General features: G+C 43.1%; 1 protein-coding gene and 1 pseudogene across 2 annotated transcripts; one reads left to right on the top strand and one right to left on the bottom strand.

The window, feature by feature from the left end:
- Nucleotides 1–10,540: 10,540 nt before the first annotated feature.
- On the top strand, nucleotides 10,541–13,733 carry LOC123452982 (protein TONNEAU 1b-like). The gene is made up of 8 exons (XM_045129733.1): nucleotides 10,541–10,741; nucleotides 11,536–11,671; nucleotides 12,208–12,296; nucleotides 12,381–12,503; nucleotides 12,899–13,032; nucleotides 13,140–13,165; nucleotides 13,255–13,411; nucleotides 13,495–13,733. The coding sequence occupies exons 1-8, from the start codon at nucleotides 10,655–10,657 to the stop codon at nucleotides 13,517–13,519; spliced, it is 777 nt and encodes a 258-aa protein (XP_044985668.1). The 5' UTR covers nucleotides 10,541–10,654; the 3' UTR covers nucleotides 13,520–13,733.
- Nucleotides 13,734–13,868: 135 nt separating this feature from the next.
- On the bottom strand, nucleotides 13,869–19,187 carry LOC123452981 (annotated as a pseudogene). The gene is made up of 6 exons (XR_006632683.1): nucleotides 18,247–19,187; nucleotides 16,996–17,080; nucleotides 16,027–16,245; nucleotides 15,309–15,823; nucleotides 14,446–14,604; nucleotides 13,869–14,219 (listed from the first exon to the last, which is right to left on the bottom strand). The product of XR_006632683.1 is annotated as a WRKY transcription factor 44-like (transcript).
- Between the last annotated feature and the right edge of the window lie 519 nt (nucleotides 19,188–19,706).

The following is a 19,706-nucleotide window of genomic DNA, read 5'->3' as shown; positions in this document are numbered from 1 at the left end:
TCATGCATTTCACCTAAAGATCCCTCGACAAATGTGTGTGGTGATATGCCTACTTTCTTGTGTCCTCTTGATCAAAATATCTTGTTTCTCCCTAGTTTCTCTATGACTAATCATTTAGGGGAAATCAAGAAATATGAAGTACTTTTGACTAATGAAGAATCTGATTCACCAAAAGAATCATCATCAACTCCTCCAGTTAACATGTGCCTCATGGCAAGAGGTAATAATGAGGTATCATCTTCCCTGTGCAATAACGATGATATTTGCGATGAGGATGATGATGATGACTTGACTGAAAATATCTATGTGATCAGTAAAATTCTTCATAAAGCTAAAAATAACACTCTTCAAAGATTCCAAGATGTTCTTGCTTACTTTGAAAATTGTAATGATTCACTTAATCATGAACAAGCTAAAAGTGAACAACTTGAACATGAACTTGAGAAGAGTCATCAAGCATGTAGAGACTTAAGATCTTCAAAAGGAGAGATTGAAGTTGCTCATGATAAACTTAAAAAGGATTTTGAGGTCCTTCTCCTTGAATGCAATAATGTCAAGGGAGAGCTCATCAAAACCTCTAAGATATATGAGGAGCTTCAATCTACTCATGAGAAGTCTCTATCTGCTACCTACTCCTCTCATATTGTTGATGATACTTGTACATCTAACTCTACCACATTTGAAGTATCAACATTGAAGGAGAATATTGAGCTACGTGATCAACTTGATTTACTAACTAGCAATTATGGGAAGTTAGAAGAAAACCATGTAATGCTCACAAGCTCTCATGCCGATCTTCTAACATCCCATAATGTGCAAAAGTTAGCTCATGAGGCTATCATCACCAAGGTAACATCAAGTGAGCCTCATGTGGACAATGGCACTACTTCTAGTCAAAGTACTATATTTCCATGTGCCAGTCCTCGTAATTCGTCTACTCATAATGTTGCTACCTCGTGTGATGAATTACTTTCCTTGCCTTGTTGCTCTAACATTGAAGCTTACACTTCCTCTAGTACTTGCGTCGATACTAACCATGCAGAGGAAATCGAAGAGCTCAAGGCCCAAGTCACTTCTTTGAAGAAAGACTTGGAACAGTGTCATGAAGGGATGTCCACACTCAACAACGTCCTGTGTGAGCAAACATCTCCGAATGACAAAAATGATGTTGGAGTAAACTCAAACAAGAACAAGAGGGGCCTAGAACAAGTCAAGAATTCGGCCAAAATCATTTGCTTCAAGTGCAAAGTTAAAGGGCACCATGTTAGATCTTTCCCTCTGAAGACGAAGTCTCAAAGTCACAAGCAACAAGGGAAGCGGCCACAAACTCAATCACATACTCAGCTACAAGTTGAAGGAAGGCCTCTTCCCAATAAGACCCAAGCCAACACTCCCCGAGGTGAGAAATCAACTGGGAAGAATGCAAAGGGTAGATGTTGCTACTTATGTTGTGATAAGGGTCACGTCGCTTTGTCTTGCACGAGAGGTAACTTATCCAACCCAATCACTATTGATGATATCTATTCCCTTGGGAAGGATAAGGTTGGCAATGTGTTTGCCAAGTTTGTTGGTACTCAAAATGGTGTCAAAAAAAGAACCATTTGGGTTGCCAAGCCTATTGTGACTAACCTCTTAGGACCCAACGTAGTTGGGAACCAACAAGCTCAAACTTGATCAATAGGTGACTTTGGAGGACATTAGAGACTTGGATACATAATGAAGAATTAAGGGGTCTTCATCATTCATATTATCTCAAGCCAAGTCATTTGGATTATCGAGTTTCTATCTTATATCCAATGTGCCTCCTTACGGTAACTTGTACTTAAACTGTTTACGTTGTTAGTTGCTTGCCCCTTTGCATGTTGTGGTTTTGTACCTTGCATGCGTTTGTATATGTTGTGCTTCCAACTTGCTTATCTTGAGTAATCGAGTATGTGTATGTTGGTTTGCATATCATGTACATGTGAGTCTTGTATTGAGCCTTTTTGCATCTTGTTTGTATCTTTGTTGGCTCTTGTGAGAGATTAATGGATTATCCCATTGTGGGGGATTGATGTGCTTTGCACACCTCATAATCCTATAAATGTGTATACATGGGGAATACCACCTAGTATTGATCTTTCAAGATTATCTAGTTTCTATGTGGTATGTCTTACTCATGAGAAATTCAAATTCTATATGGTCCATTAATTATCTCTTGTTGGTTTTAATTTGCCACTTGTTAATATTGTTGGTTTATCACATTATGGGGGAGTAATATGCTATGTGCATATTACAAACCTAGAAAATGTGTACATTTGAGGTATTGCCACTTAGTGTTGATATTGTAAATTATCTTGTTCCTAGGTGGCATGTTAGCTCTACAAGTGTCATTTGCTTGCGTTTTATGGGTAAAGATGATCTTGGATATATTTGCGATCTACCAATGAGTATCACTTCCAAAATACTTCTTGTCCTTAACAATTGGTATTCCCATCATGTGATAGGAATTGTTAATCGTCTTTACATTGGATTTTGTGTTTCGTTTGTCTTCCTTGCCTCTTATGAATCTATTTTAACAAGTCTAGTGTTTTTATAGATATAGATAAAGTGATGATCCCATCTTGTACATTTTGTATTTAAATTCAAATTCTATATAATGCACGTCCCTTGGGGGAGCTATCCTATTTTTCTTTAGAACACTCTCTTTATTCACCCATCATAAAATCTTTTGATCCCCATCAAGTGTGTGTTGATGGGAGGCAAGTCTTGCTCTTTATGATGCTTTGTGCCATCATGAAAATTTGTCGAGGGTTTGGTTTGTTGGAACCTAGCTCTCTTTTGGAAATTAGATACCTCATGTTTGTTTTCCTTCAATTGGTTTCTTGTTTCCTTTTATTTGGCATGTGTCAATGGATATCTCATTCCTTGAGGTATCTTTTAATTGATATCCTTCAAGTGATAGTTCTTGTTTGTTTAGGATCTTATTATCACTTGATACCTTGTCTTTTGGTGACTTATCAACTTTGCGTTGAGTTGATTCTTGAGAGTCTTGAGCATGCATATCTACTATATACAACTTATTTTGCTTGCTTTCTTTCTTTGACCCAATATATAGGGGAAACTCCACCTTGTCATAAATTGGCTAAAGTGTGCATGAAATTCAAATTCATATCTATATGCACATATGTATGTGGAGTTTGTCCTATGTATTGCTGGTTTTCTAACTCTTTGGTCCCAATGAGTTTGGGCACCATTTTGTCTGTTTTGCTGTTCCAGGAACAACTGGAGATGCATTGGATGCTCGGCTCACCTATAAGTAAGGTGTTGAGACCATGTGATTATTGGAGCCAAGTTAGGATGATCAAAGAACAACTATCTACTACATCAATCCAATGTTGTCTCGGTAACAAGTATCCACTTCATGCATTCTTTTCTTGCAAAGGCCCCAACCTGTCATTTCTTTTCCAGGTTGCATCATGGCATGAATCTCTTGATTCGTTCTTGTAGTACTTGTTTGCTTTCTCAAAGCATCCGAACGATGATGTCTTACTACTAGTTTGGATGTCTTTGATGTTCGTATGTTGGAAGTTCATATTGTACAATAAGAAAATATTAGGCCATGTGCTATGCTTCCAAGCAAAAGATCTTATTGATATATTTATGACTTCCTTTTGGATATCTAGTTTGTTCCTTCTTGTAACCATTTCGTGTGTACATCCTTCTTTGTGGATATATATCATCATGATTGTCTTCTACTTAGAATCTTTTACACATGAGAGAAGTTACATCTCTAATTGATATCCTCTTTTCTTTCATGTCCACCGTTGCATTTCCTTTTTCAGTTTTTGGTGGCTTCGTGAAAGGATTTGTTTTGAGTGCGTATCTTATTTTCCTACATCTTGATGCACTCTTTGGCCGTGAAGATTATTTTTCCTCATGCTTGTCTTGATGAGGGTTTTTCCATTTCGATTAGTATCCCTCCTCTTGACAAGGTTCTTACTTCCTATCTTCACAATGGGTTGTCACAAGCGTTGGTTCTTATTTTGTTTATTAGTAAGCTTGTGAACCCATTTTCTAGTATGTGTGTGTGGTAATGATATGTCTTGCACTTTGTGTCTCATTTCATCAAGACTATGTTGATGAGTAATGCTCATCCTTATCTTAGTCTTCTCAAGTGCTTTGCCATGACTCACACACATTACTTTGGTTGAGCCTATTATTAAGTTGCTTCTTTTACATGTTGCTCAACCATTTGTTTTGTGCAACTGATATGCTTATTGTCTCATCTATCTTCTTGCACTCGTTGTGTGTTTTTATTAATTTTGGGGGAGCAACGATCCTATTGTGTGCACCTGTATCAAATACAAAAATCTCGTATTAGTGCACAAATCATGGGGAGCTTCTCTAGTTTTTGATAAAACACTCTGTTGCCTTTATCATAATATCTTTTATTCATGTGGTTCGAAGGACCATATGATTGTTTGTTCCATCTGGTATCTTTTGATTGCTTGCCTCTATTTTTGTATGTCTTTATGGCATACAATCCTTTTATTTGCAATCTTTGGGTCCTCAATATAGTTTGTTTTCCTCCAACTACTTATCATTGTATTTGTGTATTTCTTTGCACTCATTTGCTGAGAAGTACACACTTTTTGGAGGACCACCTACTATATTGGCTTTCTAAACTTTTCGTCCATTTTGGCAATCGATGCCAATGGGGAGAAGTTTAGAGAGTTTACTTTGGATATGTTTAGAGGGTTTTGCTTTTATTGCGTAAGCATTTACATCTTGCACGCATGCATTATTGCTTTGTATGTGTGCGCTTGGTTATGCTTATTTCCTTATATAAACTCTCTTGAAGTGGTTGTCATCATTTACCAAAATGGGGGAGATTGTTAGAGCATATATATCCATATGTGGTTTTGGTAATTGATGACAATTCCTATGGACTAATGGTTGCCTTAAGTTATATTTATAGGATTTGTCCATAGGCACTTCTTGAAGTCCATCTGTTGGGTTCAAGGAGTTTATATGATGACCAAGATGGTATTCAAGGTATTATCCAAAGAATGGTCATAGAGACACAAGGTTGATCAAGATCTCAGACAAAGAGTAAATCAAGATGATCAACACACAAAGCACACAAGATGTACCGAGAGGGATCAAGTGATCCCATGGTATGGTAAGCATTGTCCATTACGTGCTTGTGTACTAACCCATGGTCTTTGTGAGAGTTCTATGTGGGGTTTAGGTGTGCTTCCATGGGCTTGCGTCAAATGGAAGATCTCATACAACCCATGAGGGATGACGTCAAGTGGTGATCGTCATCAAGATTGTGGTGTGCAAGTTCAAGTGGATCAGCACGAATATATCATTGAAAGTGCAGTCATGCCCTTAATCGTGTTTTGTTGTTGCTGACAACACACATATAGATAACTAATCACTAATCCCCTTTTAAGTTGTTGTTAATGATCATATGTTGATAAGGACAAGCTCATGTGCTAACAAGGACAAGACAAAGATAAGCATTCCTGAGCACTACATGCTTGATTCTTGTGGATGTTCACATGGTGGACAAATGAAGATGAATACATAAGCTAGGCTTTCCACATTGTGTATGGGAGAGCTACTTGAAGACTTCATCATGTCTTGCTTTCAACTTGAGCCAAGAAGGAACAACAAAATCAAGCTCAAGTGAAAGGGCTAACTCAAAGGTATCAGTTTCTTTGACGTTAGTGGTGCGGAGTGATGATCAGCGAATAAAAGTATACACTCAAGTATGGATCATCAGTAACCTTTTTATTATTCTTGAGTATAGGGATCCCGCACTATTAAGAGGGGATCACAGGTTTTGCGATGAAATTGCTCAAACTACATCTCTACTTTTCTGCTCATACCACATCTCCACTGCTATGCTTTGATCTCAAAACAGAACCAATGCCTCGGACGTCCGAGGGCCGGACGCCCGACTACTTCGGAAATCCGGAAACTTTTACCAGAGTCAAAGTCTCGGACATCCGGCTCCCTCCGGACGTCCGAGGGCCGGACGCCCGACCACTTCGGAAAACTGGAACCTTGCACCAGAGAAATCTAGAGTCAAATAACTCAGACTTCCGGCCTCCCCTGTCGTCCGAGGGCCGGACGTCCGACCACTTTCGGAAATCCGGTGCCCTTGAACAGAGCTAAACTCTCGGACATCCGACCTTCTCTTCAGGCGTCTGGTCCCTGTTCGTCTATACAGTGATTCCTGATATATATACATCCCTCGGACGACCGACCCCTATCGGACGTCCGACCCCTTGTGGGCGTCCGAACATCCGAGAACTGCCGGACGTCCGACCATTGTGAGACTTAAGTGACCCCAACGGTCACTTTCCCCTCTCCACTATAAATACCCCCCTCCCACTTCGTGAGAGGGGGCCCAACACAGCCATATCTTCATAAGAACACATCTCTACCTCACACACATTTGCTCACACCAAATCTTAGATCCCAAGAGCATTTGTGAGCCCCTTTGAGAGTTGTTCCAACCAAAAGATAGATCGTCTCCCTCTCCTCCTCTCAACCCAAGCTATTTGAGATTTGAGCAAGTTTTGAGCATTCCCCGTGATCTTGTTACTCTTGGAGGTTGGAGACTCCTAGGCGGTAGGAGTTCTTCGGAGAGGAATCAATTCGTGTGATTACCCCCGGAAAAGTTTGTGAGGGTTTGGAAGCCACCTCAAAGGCTTACCACTAGTGGTTGAGAAACGCCTTCGTGGTGTTATCTCAAAGGGAGAATAGGGTGAGCCTTCGTGGCGTTGGTGTGCCTTCGTGGTAACATCCACCTCTCTAACGGTGACTAGCTTCCCTCCAAGGAAGTGAACATCGAGATACATCTTTGTCTCAGTGACCTTGGTTATCCCTAACCCTAACTCCTTACTTGTGGTTTACTTGTGTTACTTGAGCATACATACATTGCATATTGTTTGTGCTCATTATATTGTGTTGGCTATTTCTTTGTACAAGATTAATCATTCAAGCATACCCTCTATATCCACACGTTCACACTTGCAGCTTTTGATATATTGTGTGCTATAGTGTGATCTAGCATCTTGTGTCGTTCACCTACTCGTCGTGTGATATAGCTCAAGTAAGTTTGTGTAACTTACTTGTGCTTGTTAGTAACCGTGTTGTGTCCATCTTGGTAGATCGTGTTGTTGGTGCACGTTGCGGTGCCTATTGCATTTAGGATTTGTGCTTGAAAAGTATCCTCTTAGTTTATTTCCGCATTAGGTTTAAGCCAAATCCGAAGAAGTTTTTAAATAGCCTATTCACCTCCCTCTAGGCATCATCGTGGTCCTTTCAACTGCGGTCAGTAAGGATCGGCTAGACGTGGCGATCGGATCGATGTAATGGATGTTGAAGACGTTGTGAAGGCGACGGATTCGGCTCGCGATCAGACCGGCCACCAGACATGGGGGACGACCGGATAGATCGGGGTGTGAGAGCATCGAGATGATGCGCTTGGTGTTGTACAAGTGCGGCGGCACGACACTGCGGACGAATTGTGTCGGCGACGCGGGTGGCCAAGGTACGACACGGCTCGTGCATGGATGTTGCGCGAAGTGGCGACTATTGTAGTAGGGTTGGCTTACAGCGAGTATGCGCGATAGGGCATGTTACAGATCGCTGGCGATAACCAAGATCAGAGTTATGAGTTGTTCGTCGAAATTGGCGGCGAGCTTTTCCAAGGTGATCGGATCGCGAGAAGGAAAGCCATGACCGGGTACGCGGGATGGCCGCTCGGTGTACGACGGCTGGTCTCCGCGTGCGACAGGTTTCGCGAGACAGCCGGGTTGGGTTGCATGCTTTAGCAAGACTCGACAGGGTGTATTGTCTGAAAGTAAGAGTCCAGAAGATAAGCAAGCATGCATGGCGGTTTAAAGGAATCATGTACGTGTGTCTAGGGCAGGGCATGAACCGTGATGGTAATGGACTAGTGCCTAGTCTGATATGGTCGGTGCACTGTTGGAGGCAAGTGCGGTTCTGGAGATCTTTTGTGCATGCATGTTGGGTCCATAAATAGATTTTGGACTCGGATGAGGGACTCGATGCAAGTTGTGGAAAATTTGGACTCGATTTCCGTGAGAGGCAAGGAAAAGGCAAGCCGTGGTCGATCCAGTGGTAATAAAAGGCCGGCGACGGAGACACCGAAGGCGCCAAACATAGTTTGCAAGTTCAGAAAAAGGGTGGAGCGATTCGGCTACGATAGATATTCGATCTGCGTTACGGTGACAGGCTTCACGACAATTTCTGAAGGGCGGACAGGGACGGTGCGAGTCAAGGTTCTTGGTAGATCGCGGACTGCGACGTGGCTTCAGACGAAGAATTTGGGATCGATGATCTTTTTCATGAGGAAGTCGCAGAGGCAAGCAAGGGCGGTCAAACCGGCGGCAACAGGTCCGTTAGATCGCGTCTCGGCATGGCGCCGGGGTTCACCAAATTTGAGGTGGAGAAATTCGATGGCACGGGTAACTTTGGTCTATGGTAGTCAAGGGTCAAGGATCTTGTGGCGCAACAGTGAATCTTGAAAGGTTTGCAGGAGACAAAGTCGGCCAAGGTTGACGACGATACGTGGGAGGATATGCAAGTGCGGGCAGCCGCCAACATACGGTTGTGTCTTGCGGACCAGGTCATGTATCATGTCATGGACGAAGATTCTCCTAAGGGAATTTGGGACAAGATGGCAAGTCGTTGTATGTCCAAGTCAGCGACCAATAAGTTGTATTTGAAGCAAAAGTTCTATGGGCTGAAGATGCAGGAGGGGTCGGATCTTGTGGAGCATGTGAACGCCTTTAATCAGTTGGTCACGGATCTAGCGCCTCTGGATGTGAAGATTGAGGACGAGGATAAGGCACTACTTCTTCTTGTTTCGTTGCCACCGTCCTATGAGCATTTGGTCATTACGTTGACACATGGAAAGACAACCGTCAATAATGAGGAAGTCACGGCAGCGTTGCTTGGACATGAGTTGAGGAAGCAAAATAATGTTGCTGAAAGGGATAATACTCAAGGTTTGGGGTTGGCAGTTAAAGGTTATAAGCTCAGGAAGGGACAAGAGGCAGAGAAGAAAACGAAGAAAAAGGTTCAGTGCTACAGGTGCAAGGATTGGGGACATATAAAGAGGGAATGCCCAGAACTGAAGGGTGAGGCTAGTGCTAACATGTCTACTCATGGTGGTGACTCAGACAACAGTAGTGATGCTCTCGTAGTATCAGACAGACGGACAACTAAAAATGAAGCGTGGATGTTGGATTCAGCTTGCTCTTTTCATGCGACGTCCAACAGGGAGTGGTTCTCTTTGTACAAGTCCGGTGAGTTTGGTTTCACCTACATGGGCGATAACACTGGTTATCGTGTTGCTGGAATAGGTGACATCAAAATCAAGATGTTTGACGGAGTTGAGCGTATGCTTCGGGGAGTCAGGTATGTGCCAGGGCTAAGGAGGAATCTAATTTCGCTTGGTGTTCTTCATGATGGTGGTATGGAATTCCATTGTGATCGGGATAAGAAGACCATGAAAATAATAGAAGATGGGATGATCGTGATGATATGAGAGAGGACGGCTTTGCATCTTTACAAGTTGCAAGGGAGCACTACTGCATGTGGAGTCATGAAGAGTGGAGCTGCAGGAGTAGCAGTGGAGTCTCATGGTGGCGGCGGGTTAGACCCGTTGGGTAGCTCTAAGTAAGCTACAACGAAGACAATCCAAGTTCGAAGTACATGGAGGCTCGACGCATGGACGACTTCTAGGTGGTGGAGAATATTCGCCAAGGTGGAGTTTGTTATATTTGCGTCGAATATTATGTACGCAAGGGGTTACGTGGACTTAGAGTTGTAATTGGTGTGGATAAATACGAGTCGTGTAGGAGTCAGACACTTTGTATCCTAGGCCTCTTATATATCGAGGGGCACCACACGTTGTAACCCATGACGACCGGATAGCAATAGGTACGGGGGGGGGGGGGAGGGGAGGACGACTTATGCCGGCGCCCGGACGACCGGTGTTGCGGTATCTTGGGGAGGAGCGCCTGTAGTCATGCCCGGAGGATGTAGCCATATCGGTGAACCTCGTTAACAAATGTCGTGCCTCGGTGTGTCGTATATGATCTTGCATTAGCGTATTATTGTAACATTCACAGAAAACACTAAGCTGGCCCTCAGATTCGAGTTTTTTTGTGGAGTTGGACATCGTGGAGCTGCCTCGTTTGGCTTGCGATTTTGAGAGTAGAGCTGATTTTTCTGAAGCGGAGCAGTCTCAAACAGGCCCTAAATCCCGTGCAAGTCAAAATCCACCTTAATCCCCTCCAATCCATTCCAATCCCTTTGTGAGAGGGATTAACCAAACAAGCCCTTCAGATTTTTTTTTGCTGTCCTACAAAACTATGCACTTGGAGTCATCCAATGCAGAGGGGTCGCATTGTAAAACATAACGTCCATCTCGAGGACCCACTTGTCATAAATTCACCGCCGGGGGTCGTCTAGTAAATAGACCTCCCTCCCTGCTACTCTTCTCCTTCCCATCTCTCTCCCTCCTCTCGCATCGCAGGGCTGCTCCACCTCCGCCTCCGCCTGCCCCCCGCCCCGAGCACAAAAGAAAAGGGAGGAGGCCGCGCGGAAGAGAGGAGAGGACATGGACGACTACGCGCGGGAGATGATGGAGCTCAAGACGCTCGTCACCCGCACCCTCGAGAAGAAGGGCGTCCTCGCCAAGATTAGGGTCCGTCACTCCCCACCCCCTTCTCACTTCCGATCCACTAGGGCCAGGGGCTAGGGCGGATCTGCCTCCCCTCTCTCCCCGCGTCCTTCCAGGATCTCCACATTTCGTGCTCCCACGACCCCCTTCGCCGAATCTCCTACATCTTCTTCTCTCTTTGTGCGCGCGTGGAGTAGACAAATGACCCCTTTGTGAGTGAAAATTTCACCCTAGGAGCCCCGTTCCTGTTAGATTCACTGTGCGTTTCAGATTCTACACGGAACCATTTGATAGTTGGGGAGGGTCCAGCTTTTGTGCGCGTGCTACTGCTCCTTTTCTTGTTCAGATTGCTGGACATACGAGCAGTACTCTAGTTCCGATTACATTATCTTGTAGAAAATGTTCTTGTGGGTTATCTGCATCACCAGATGATCTCAGTGCTACGAGGCGATACCATCTTTGTTTGCACTATAAGCATCAAGCACCAACAGTTTCTCTATTTTTGTTGTTATTTTTACAATGCTCCTTTTGTTATTCTGCAAGGACATAGAACAGTTGGGTGTGTGGCTCAGTTTAAAGGATGCAATAAATTCACATATATAATTGTTGGCTGAAGAAGAGAAGATGTGTTGTTGTTTCCTTATCCACTAAACCTATGTTATGTTCAATAAAATCTACATCCATAGCTTCCTTATCTGCTATTTAACCCAGGCCATGTTCGACGAAAACTACATGCTCCTGTGAGTTAGATCTACATGGAATTGCTCATTCTGGCACAGAACTTCATATTTTTCTCATCATTTGTCTTGCATGACCAGGCTGAACTGAGAGCAAGTGTGTTTGAGGCCATAGAAGAGGAGGACCGCGTGATAGAGGAGAACGAAGATGGCGGGAATCCTGCTTTGCTTGGTAGCTGCAATGACCGTGCTAAGCAGCTGCATGCTTCATCGTCAGGTTTGTTTTTTCAAACATGGTACCTAGGTATTGGATTGATAAACTGTACGTGTTGCCAGATCTGGTCTGCTATATACTCCTACCATGCTCTATGATTTTCAGTTTCGTACTGTTGTTGGTGAATATATATTCCAGATGTATACTAGATTGACACTGTATTGCATCATAATATTTTTCTCTGCTCTAAATATTGGCCGATTTTAGTGTGGTCACCTTTTTTAGCTAACAATAATGGAACTCAATAAATTAGACTTGTTGCATACCTTTTTCATTTTCTTCTGCACTTCTGAAATATCTATCCTCATTGCTCCTCTGTTATGAATAACTGACCTATGATTCTTTATCTGCCATACCTCTGCACCGATGTTAACTGAAAGAAGCATTTGTCGAATGCAACTTATTGCATTTGTTTACGTTGCTTCCAGTCCCAATCACATACGCCTTCAATGTTGAAGGTCTTCAACATTCGTCAAAATGTTTTTGCAAACCATGTTGGATGTGAGTGGTTCACACCCTAGAGTTTCTGTTGCTTGCAGGTAGATTATTAACAGCACTTATAGGTGAATACTTGGAGTGGGCCCAGCTAAGTCACACGATGAAAGTTTATTTGCCAGAATGTAATCTGGTAACCATTTCTTGTATTTAATGGATCTAGCCCTGCTTATGAAAAATTAGCATCCACTAATGTGTGCCTTGTACTGTAAATCAGCCCAAGGACTTTTGGAAGAATGAGCTAAAGGATTTTTCTAACAAAAATGGAGCTGAAGGGAGCAGGAGTGCTGAGAGTGGTCCCATGCTTCTAGATGTTCTTGAAGGATATCTCAAATATGAGGTTAATCTCTTGCTTACTTAGAAGTTCATCAAAATGGCCTGTATTAATTTGGCGAATGACACATTTCTTGATTGGTATTTCTTTGTGGATAACCAACCTGTCAAAAAAATGCATGTCTAGCTATAAGAAAAAGACTTGTGATGCTTGGTAAGGAAATTCTAATTTTGTAAACAAGTTTTATAATGCTAAATAAGTCTGCTCATTAAGGATATCCTAACTGTGTAAGGAAGTTAAATGTATTTGGTTTGGATTCTCAGCATAGACGACTAGAAGTAACAAGTTACTTTGACTATTTTGTCAATAAGAACTATGTTATCATCCTCTAAATATAGTCAATAAAACCTTTATCTGCCATCGGTGCCTACTTGTTTACTTGAAATTGTTCTATTGTGTAGAATTTATCTCAAACGAGGATGGCTGGTAGGAGAATGGTCAATTCTGAGTCTGATCCAACATTGAATACTGAGCACCGGAACATGAGGAGGCCACCATCTTCATCTTCAGTCGCTGGCCTGCCTCCAATGGGAAGGTGTGCATCACTTAACCTACTAATGTTCCACCATTATAATTTTGTTACAGCTGTTTGTCTTCTTTTCCCTGTAAATGCGGATAACACTTATCTTTTTAACTTGCCAGGCAAATGCAACCATCACAGACATCAGGTACCTGACATTTAATTTATTCATTTTGTCACATACCCATGCTATTGCTTTCTTAAATAAATTCTAAAACTAATGCTTTGGACATTCAGACCGAAGAGGGGGATCTTCCGCTTCGAATACAAGGAAAGATGAGTACAACTGGGGATATGATGCTGATGATCTCTCGGAGGAAGTATTGCGGACATCCACTGCTCTAGAGAACATCCAGTTAGACCGGAAAGCCCGAAACCTGACAACATCTTGGAGGTTAGAACGGTTCTCAGAATTGTTTGCTTTGCACCTTCCTTCTTTTTTCTTTGCCATTGGGATGATAATTTATATCCTTGCAGGCATCCAGGCAATGGTGCCGAGTAGAATCTTAAGGTGGAAGAACTCCAATGCGCTGTTGGCTTGCTTGGTTCCCCCTGAGATTTCTGTATCTGCTTTCGGTTGATAGTAGACTGCGCGCGTGTGTGTTGTAATCCAGCTAATTATGCACCTGAGATGAGATTTTATAGTGAGCTAGACCTATTCATTGTAATCTTGTGCCTGATACTTGCGTGTGGGACAAATTGATTTGATTTACCGACGAGCTTCTTTTGTCTCAAACTACTCCCTCCGTTCCGAAATATAAGTCTTTTAAGCGATTTTACTAGGTGTCTACATACGGAACAAAATGATTGAATCTACACTCTAAAATATGTTTATATACATCCGTCTATAGTTCACTAGTGAAACCTCTAAAAAGACTTATATTTAGGAACAGAGGGAGTATATCTAATACTTGTCCACAGCTTCTCAAGGATATCGCTGAGCTTCAGAATACATAAGTCATGGCCTCACGGGATTGGTCCATTCGGTAGCGTTATTATGAAAGGAAAGATACATACTGTATTCTTTTGTTCTTAATATCTGTACAACATCACAAATGCGCTACAGAGCATTGTACTTTCGTCTTCATTTAAGTTGTGCATGGTTGTGCTTTCCCTCGTATGTGGTTACCAGCGAATTGTCTGATGAACGCTCCACAAACTTGCGAGCGTTGCATCTTGCTGTGCTGCATCTGTAGTAGCTCCTGCATACCCAGCAACCACATGTAAGCAAGTTATCAGGAGTGATGATGTAGCTCTATAATTCATACAACTTGTGTTTGTTGAATGCAGTTCTATGTTTCACTACTTAAACACAAACACTACATAATATAACTGGTACGTACCCAAAAAATTTATACTATGCCTGAAAGAAAAACACAAGGGGCATGAATTCATGGAGGCGTCTGTTATGTTCTTAATTTGTATTACCTTGGAAATGAATTACCATTAACAGCCTTCTGACCATACTTGCGCCAACGGAATGCCGCATCCCTAGATGACTCGCATTCGGTTGGAGACTGGAATGCAGGAGCAGCCTCACTAGAAGAAGTCAGGCCATTTGTGATACTTGATTGCTTCTCCTTCCGGCTGAAAAACGAAAATTTCAATCATTGCATTTCTTGGATCAAACAAATGTAGTATGACGATGAAGCTTATCCCCCATCGTCTCACTGGCCGACCTTGACCCTGTTATTTTTGGGTCATATCTATCCAAAACAAAACAAAAAGCAAGAAAGCAACAACTCTGACAGACTTTCCTCCTATTTTTGTAGCTGCCGCTACTGACTAGACCTGAACCTTAAGACACCTTTGTTTTCCTGACTATACTGTGTTGTACCAGCACTAGGTTTTAACTCGAAATACAAAACGTTGCACCATAGTTCTCTTACATTAAGAATTAGTATTCCACTCCAAGATGGAAAGCCCATGAATCTCAACAGGTTTCTTTTTCTCTACATCAGTCAGCTCAGTGGACCAAGGACACTTAGGATCTATTTCTTGTTTACCTCAAAATTGCAGTCTACTCAGTGTTGCAAGGGTATCACAATACAGTAATACTCAGTAGTTCATAAGTACAGTATAATTTTCATCATCATTAACTCATTATGGGATAACAAATTGGCAACCACAACATGGTGCTTGTTCGTAACAGAATACCATAAAAACATAACTGTAATTGACTGTTAAAAAACATAACTATGGTCTACTCTTTGTCATTCTAATCCACAACCTCCACATGTTCTGGAAACTAACACAGTTTTGAATCTCGATATTAAACAACATTAGCATACCTTGTGTTGCAGTGATAGACCGGACTAGTATTACCAAATTCATCAACGCAATCACAGCTGCTTCTGAATGCCGTGGCAACAGGAGCTGAACCAAGAACGAGGTTGCACCCTCCTACCTGGCTTTCTGCTCCAGCATCATTGCTGCCATGGGCGCCAGGGACCAAAACTTCTGTACTTGCCGATGACGTTGGCTTTTTTGGAGGATGGGGCTGCGGATGGTTGTGTTCACCGTTGTACACAATTTCCGCAATTTGGCCATCTACTGTTGTCTCCACTTTCCTCTTGACAGGGCAGGTTGGGTGAGTGCACTTGTAGTAGCTCCGCGGAAACTCGCTCCCTTTCACTTGTTTCTGCCCATACTTCCTCCAATTGTAGCCATCATAGGACAAACGGTTTTTCATACTATGAATTGGCTTGTTGATATTGTGGAATGCCGTCATCTGGTCACAGGAGACTACTTGTTCTGGATCGATGACCATTTGTTCACGTGTGGTATCTAAACCAGCATCCTGGAACTGAAGTTTGGAACAATGTTATAACATCGTAACATTATAAGATCAAGCGATATTTTAAAAACAATCCAATAGATGAAAAATAGGTATACTTGATTTGAAGTGTCATTCTTGGGAAGAGCAAACATTTGACGCTATCAGATGAACACAATATTTTATTTCTAAATTCAGAAGAAGGATTAACTGAATTTCAGTGAAGCACTGACCATGGTTGCAGCGATTCCTGCAGATAGATCACTTGGTGGCGGTGCGAAACGTGTTACCTTCGGCCGCCTAACTATAACAGTCTCTCCTAGAGAGGTGATCTGCGCAGAACCAGTCCCAGTGAAGTCTTCCAAGAGCTTCGAGAAGGAAGTGAAACTGGAGAAAGGCCTGGAGGCTACAGGCTTCACAGGTGTTATCTTCTCTTGACTTTGCATCTTCCACTGACAAAAGAGCAGGAGGAAAATTTCATGAACTATTAAACCTAATCAATCACGGTAGTTTACATGAAAAGTAGTTTATTGTCAACATCTTTCACCTAGTAACTGAAAAATTTGCGCTGAAAATTGCAAATCAAATATCAAGATATGAACCAAGTTAAAGAAAGAGGCTGGGATTGCATTAACTTATGAGCAGAGCACAAGAATACACAGTTGTGTGCTTTTTAATGGAGATTACAGGTATGTGCATGAAACCATTGAGAATTTGAGATGACAACAGAGGAAAGAGAAAACACTTGTAAAAGGAAATGGAGGATCAAAGTAAAGAACCATACTAGATCACAACATGAATTAATTAATTAATTAAATTACGAGATAAAGCAATTTTAGCTGAATTTTGAAGGTTGATCAAGCAACAAAAAACAGTAGAACATACTAATGTAGCAACGCAACTTCAAAGTCCTAACTTACTTTTCCTGTTATGCACGTATGAACAACTTGTGTAAGGAAGAACCATTCAAAATAAATCGAGCAACAAAAACAATGGAAATATAAGGTCCGCATACCTAGGCCTTTGTGCTCTGTGCTCAGTCACAGCCGTAGACTGGTAGATGCAATGGAAGGGCAAGAAGGAAGTTGAATTGCAGAGTTGACAATAAGAGGAGAAAAGGAAGATAGTTGGGGTGCATGCATGACTGTTAGGTCTGGGCTCCAGGGTTTAGGTAAACGCCAGATGGCTAACCTCATCAGTACTCACTGTCTGCATGTTTCGCTTTGCAGAGTATCATAGATCTGGAACATGTGCTCTTGCCTGTAAGGGAAACTGCACACCACAGTAGCCCATTGTATTCATTGTACCAAAATGTTATAAACATTCAATACGAGAGAATAATTTGCAGCAAACAATCTCATCATTCAAATATCAATCAAACAGAAACGAAATGACGGAATGCGAAATCAGTGTTTGATTATCGTCATTTCACCTCAATGATCAAAATGAACAAGCTAATTCTAGAGTACTCAAAGTTCCAGAAACAGAACACGGTACCAACAAGAAAAGTACAAAGAAACACGTTTCTTATAAGATGATTATAAATGGCAGCAGAAATTTACAGTACAGAAATGCATCTTCAGAATTCTTGTAGGGCTGCTGAGAAAATTAGATTGCCACACCAGCAGAAGAAACATACACTACAACTGAAGAACAGAATATGCATTCAACTGTCATAGCTTTGAGTTCTTTCTGTCTTGCCCCCAAACTGCATTTTGACAGTTCTGTTTTCAGCGTCGTCTTGTAAATCAAGGATTGCGAAGTAGACACAGCTGAAGCTTGCAGCTCAAATATGCATGCTAACATGCTTATTGCAACATTTTTTAGCAAAGAGCAGTAGAACTGTAGAACTAATATAAGCTCTCCACCAGGGAACAGTCTAAACAGTTGTTTCCACTAGTGGCATTGAATTAAAATAACTTGTGCATGCGATCAATTAACTTCGAAGAGCAAAGAACAAGAACACATCTTATATACAACTAAGGGCGCGCTTGGATTGGATGTAAAATAATACGGAGGTGTTTTCTTTACGGGTGTAACTCGCCGGCTAATGAGCAATTTCCGGCTGGAAACGTTCTGTATTTTTTACAGAGGTATTTGAATCGAAAACGCTGATCCAAACAGGCCAAAGATATACTCGTACACAGTTACTCTGTTAATCTTAAAAGTAAGAGGTCATGAACTCCAACAGCCGTGATCCATCTATACTTCATCATGTTAGGAACATAAGCACGGTTAAAATCGCATTATCAAGTATTGACCACACTCGAGAACTAACATTTGACTGTGAAACTCGTCCAAAACTTTACTTACACAAGCTCTGTTCTATGCTATTTCTTCTACTTTGAAGCACAGTCCGAAATCAATCGCTCGAAGCATGACAGGCAAGCTGCTACATAATTTGGAACACTGACCAAGTAAGAGGTCAATCTTCCTTGCGGCCCTCCCTGGCCTTGTTCTTCTCATCCTCCTTGTCTTGGATGAGGCGAGCGATCAGGTGCAGCAGCTCGGCCCTCATTGCCTTGACACTTTCGGCGTCCACCTCCTTCCTCACCGTGTCAAACCAATCTGCTCCACCCTCCCGCTGCTGCCCTCGACGGCCCCTCCACCAGTTACAGATAGCCCTGGCCACTGCAATGACGTAGACGCCGCAGTCGTGCCCGTTGGCCTGCATAGGGGTAGGCCCCTCAACAAGCGGGACCCCGTTGGCGGCATCGGGGAGCAGCGGGCGGAGCACGGCGGCGAGCTGGCGCGCGGCGTCGAAGTTGAGGACGCCGAGGCTGTCGTGGTGGACGAGGCGCGGGTGGGAGGCGCCGTTTGTGGCGTCGAGGACGAGGAGGGTCCAGTGGGAGCCGCCTTCGGCGACCGAGGCGTCGGGGTTGTCGTTGACGGGGAGGAGGACGAGGCTGCGGGAGGCAAGGTGGATCGGCTCGGCGACGACGGCAACGGAGTCCGGGTCCGGGAGATTCGACAGGAGGTAGGGTATGGAGGGCGGCAGGAGGAGGAGGTCGCCGTCGTCGTCGCCCTCGAAGGCGGCGGAGAGGTGGGCGAGGTAGAAGGCGATGATGCGGTCGTTGAGGAAGTGGGGACCACGGAGGATGGAAAGGTCGGACCGGAGGAGCACGACGCCGCCGTAGCTCAGCACGCGCTCGTTCCCATCCTCGCCGGCGGTGGAGGCGGAGGCCGCACGGGCGGGACGCATCTCGCAGGCAAAGGTTGAGGAGATGCTTCCGGAAAGTGGTGATGTGGTTTTCCGATTTACAGTACTACCTACAAGTGTCGCGATCTGCCACGAACGAGGCGCAGGGTGTGGTTTTACCTTTGAATCGTTCGGCCGGTCACGCGGTCTCGCTGGTAGCCGTGCAACATCTTTTTTAATTCGATTTGCTGCAACCACGTTTAATTTTATTTTAAATGTTTGTTATTTTGCTATATTTTTGTTTATTTAAAAAGCTGCATCCACGGTTGGTTGCAACTCGAGTTTGTTGGATTTTTGTTACAACCGGCGTTTGACTTTTGCTATAACCATGTTAATTTTTGCTACAACCGGCATCATTTTTTGCTGCAGTTGTTCACTAAAAAAGTTGCATACACGTTCACGTAGATATTTGCTACAACCGGCGTTTGACTTTTGCTACCACGCATCATCAGCTTCATTTTTTTGCTACGATCACGTAGATATTTTTTTTGCTACAATTATTTTTTTATTGCAACCGCTGACAAAAATTGCTGCATCGCGCCGAAATTTGGTGCATCGAGGAAAAATGTTGCATGGATAGATCTAATGGTCCCCTTCGCAGATCTAACGGTCGCGCTGCGACCGGCGCGAGCGCGAGCGCCGGTGCGCCGACACACCCAGTACTGGCCTTTAAAAGTTAAAACGGGAAAGTTAATGAATTGCGGTTCTTTTCAA

The sequence above is a fragment of the Hordeum vulgare genome, chromosome 5H, assembly GCF_904849725.1.
Source record: "Hordeum vulgare subsp. vulgare chromosome 5H, MorexV3_pseudomolecules_assembly, whole genome shotgun sequence".
In the NCBI taxonomy this organism is placed as follows: Eukaryota; Viridiplantae; Streptophyta; class Magnoliopsida; order Poales; family Poaceae; genus Hordeum; species Hordeum vulgare.
This window is presented reverse-complemented; position numbering and strand designations above follow the sequence as displayed.

What these genes read in the sequence shown, in the direction of transcription:
- LOC123452982 (XM_045129733.1), top strand. Translation starts at nt 10,655, where the DNA reads ATGGACGACTACGCGCGGGAGATGATGGAGCTCAAGACGCTCGTCACC. An exon ending in GGCCTGCCTCCAATGGGAAG is followed by an intron (nt 13,033 to 13,139) that starts GTGTGCATCACT and finishes TTAACTTGCCAG; the next exon opens with GCAAATGCAACCATCACAGA. An exon ending in AACCTGACAACATCTTGGAG is followed by an intron (nt 13,412 to 13,494) that starts GTTAGAACGGTT and finishes ATATCCTTGCAG; the next exon opens with GCATCCAGGCAATGGTGCCG.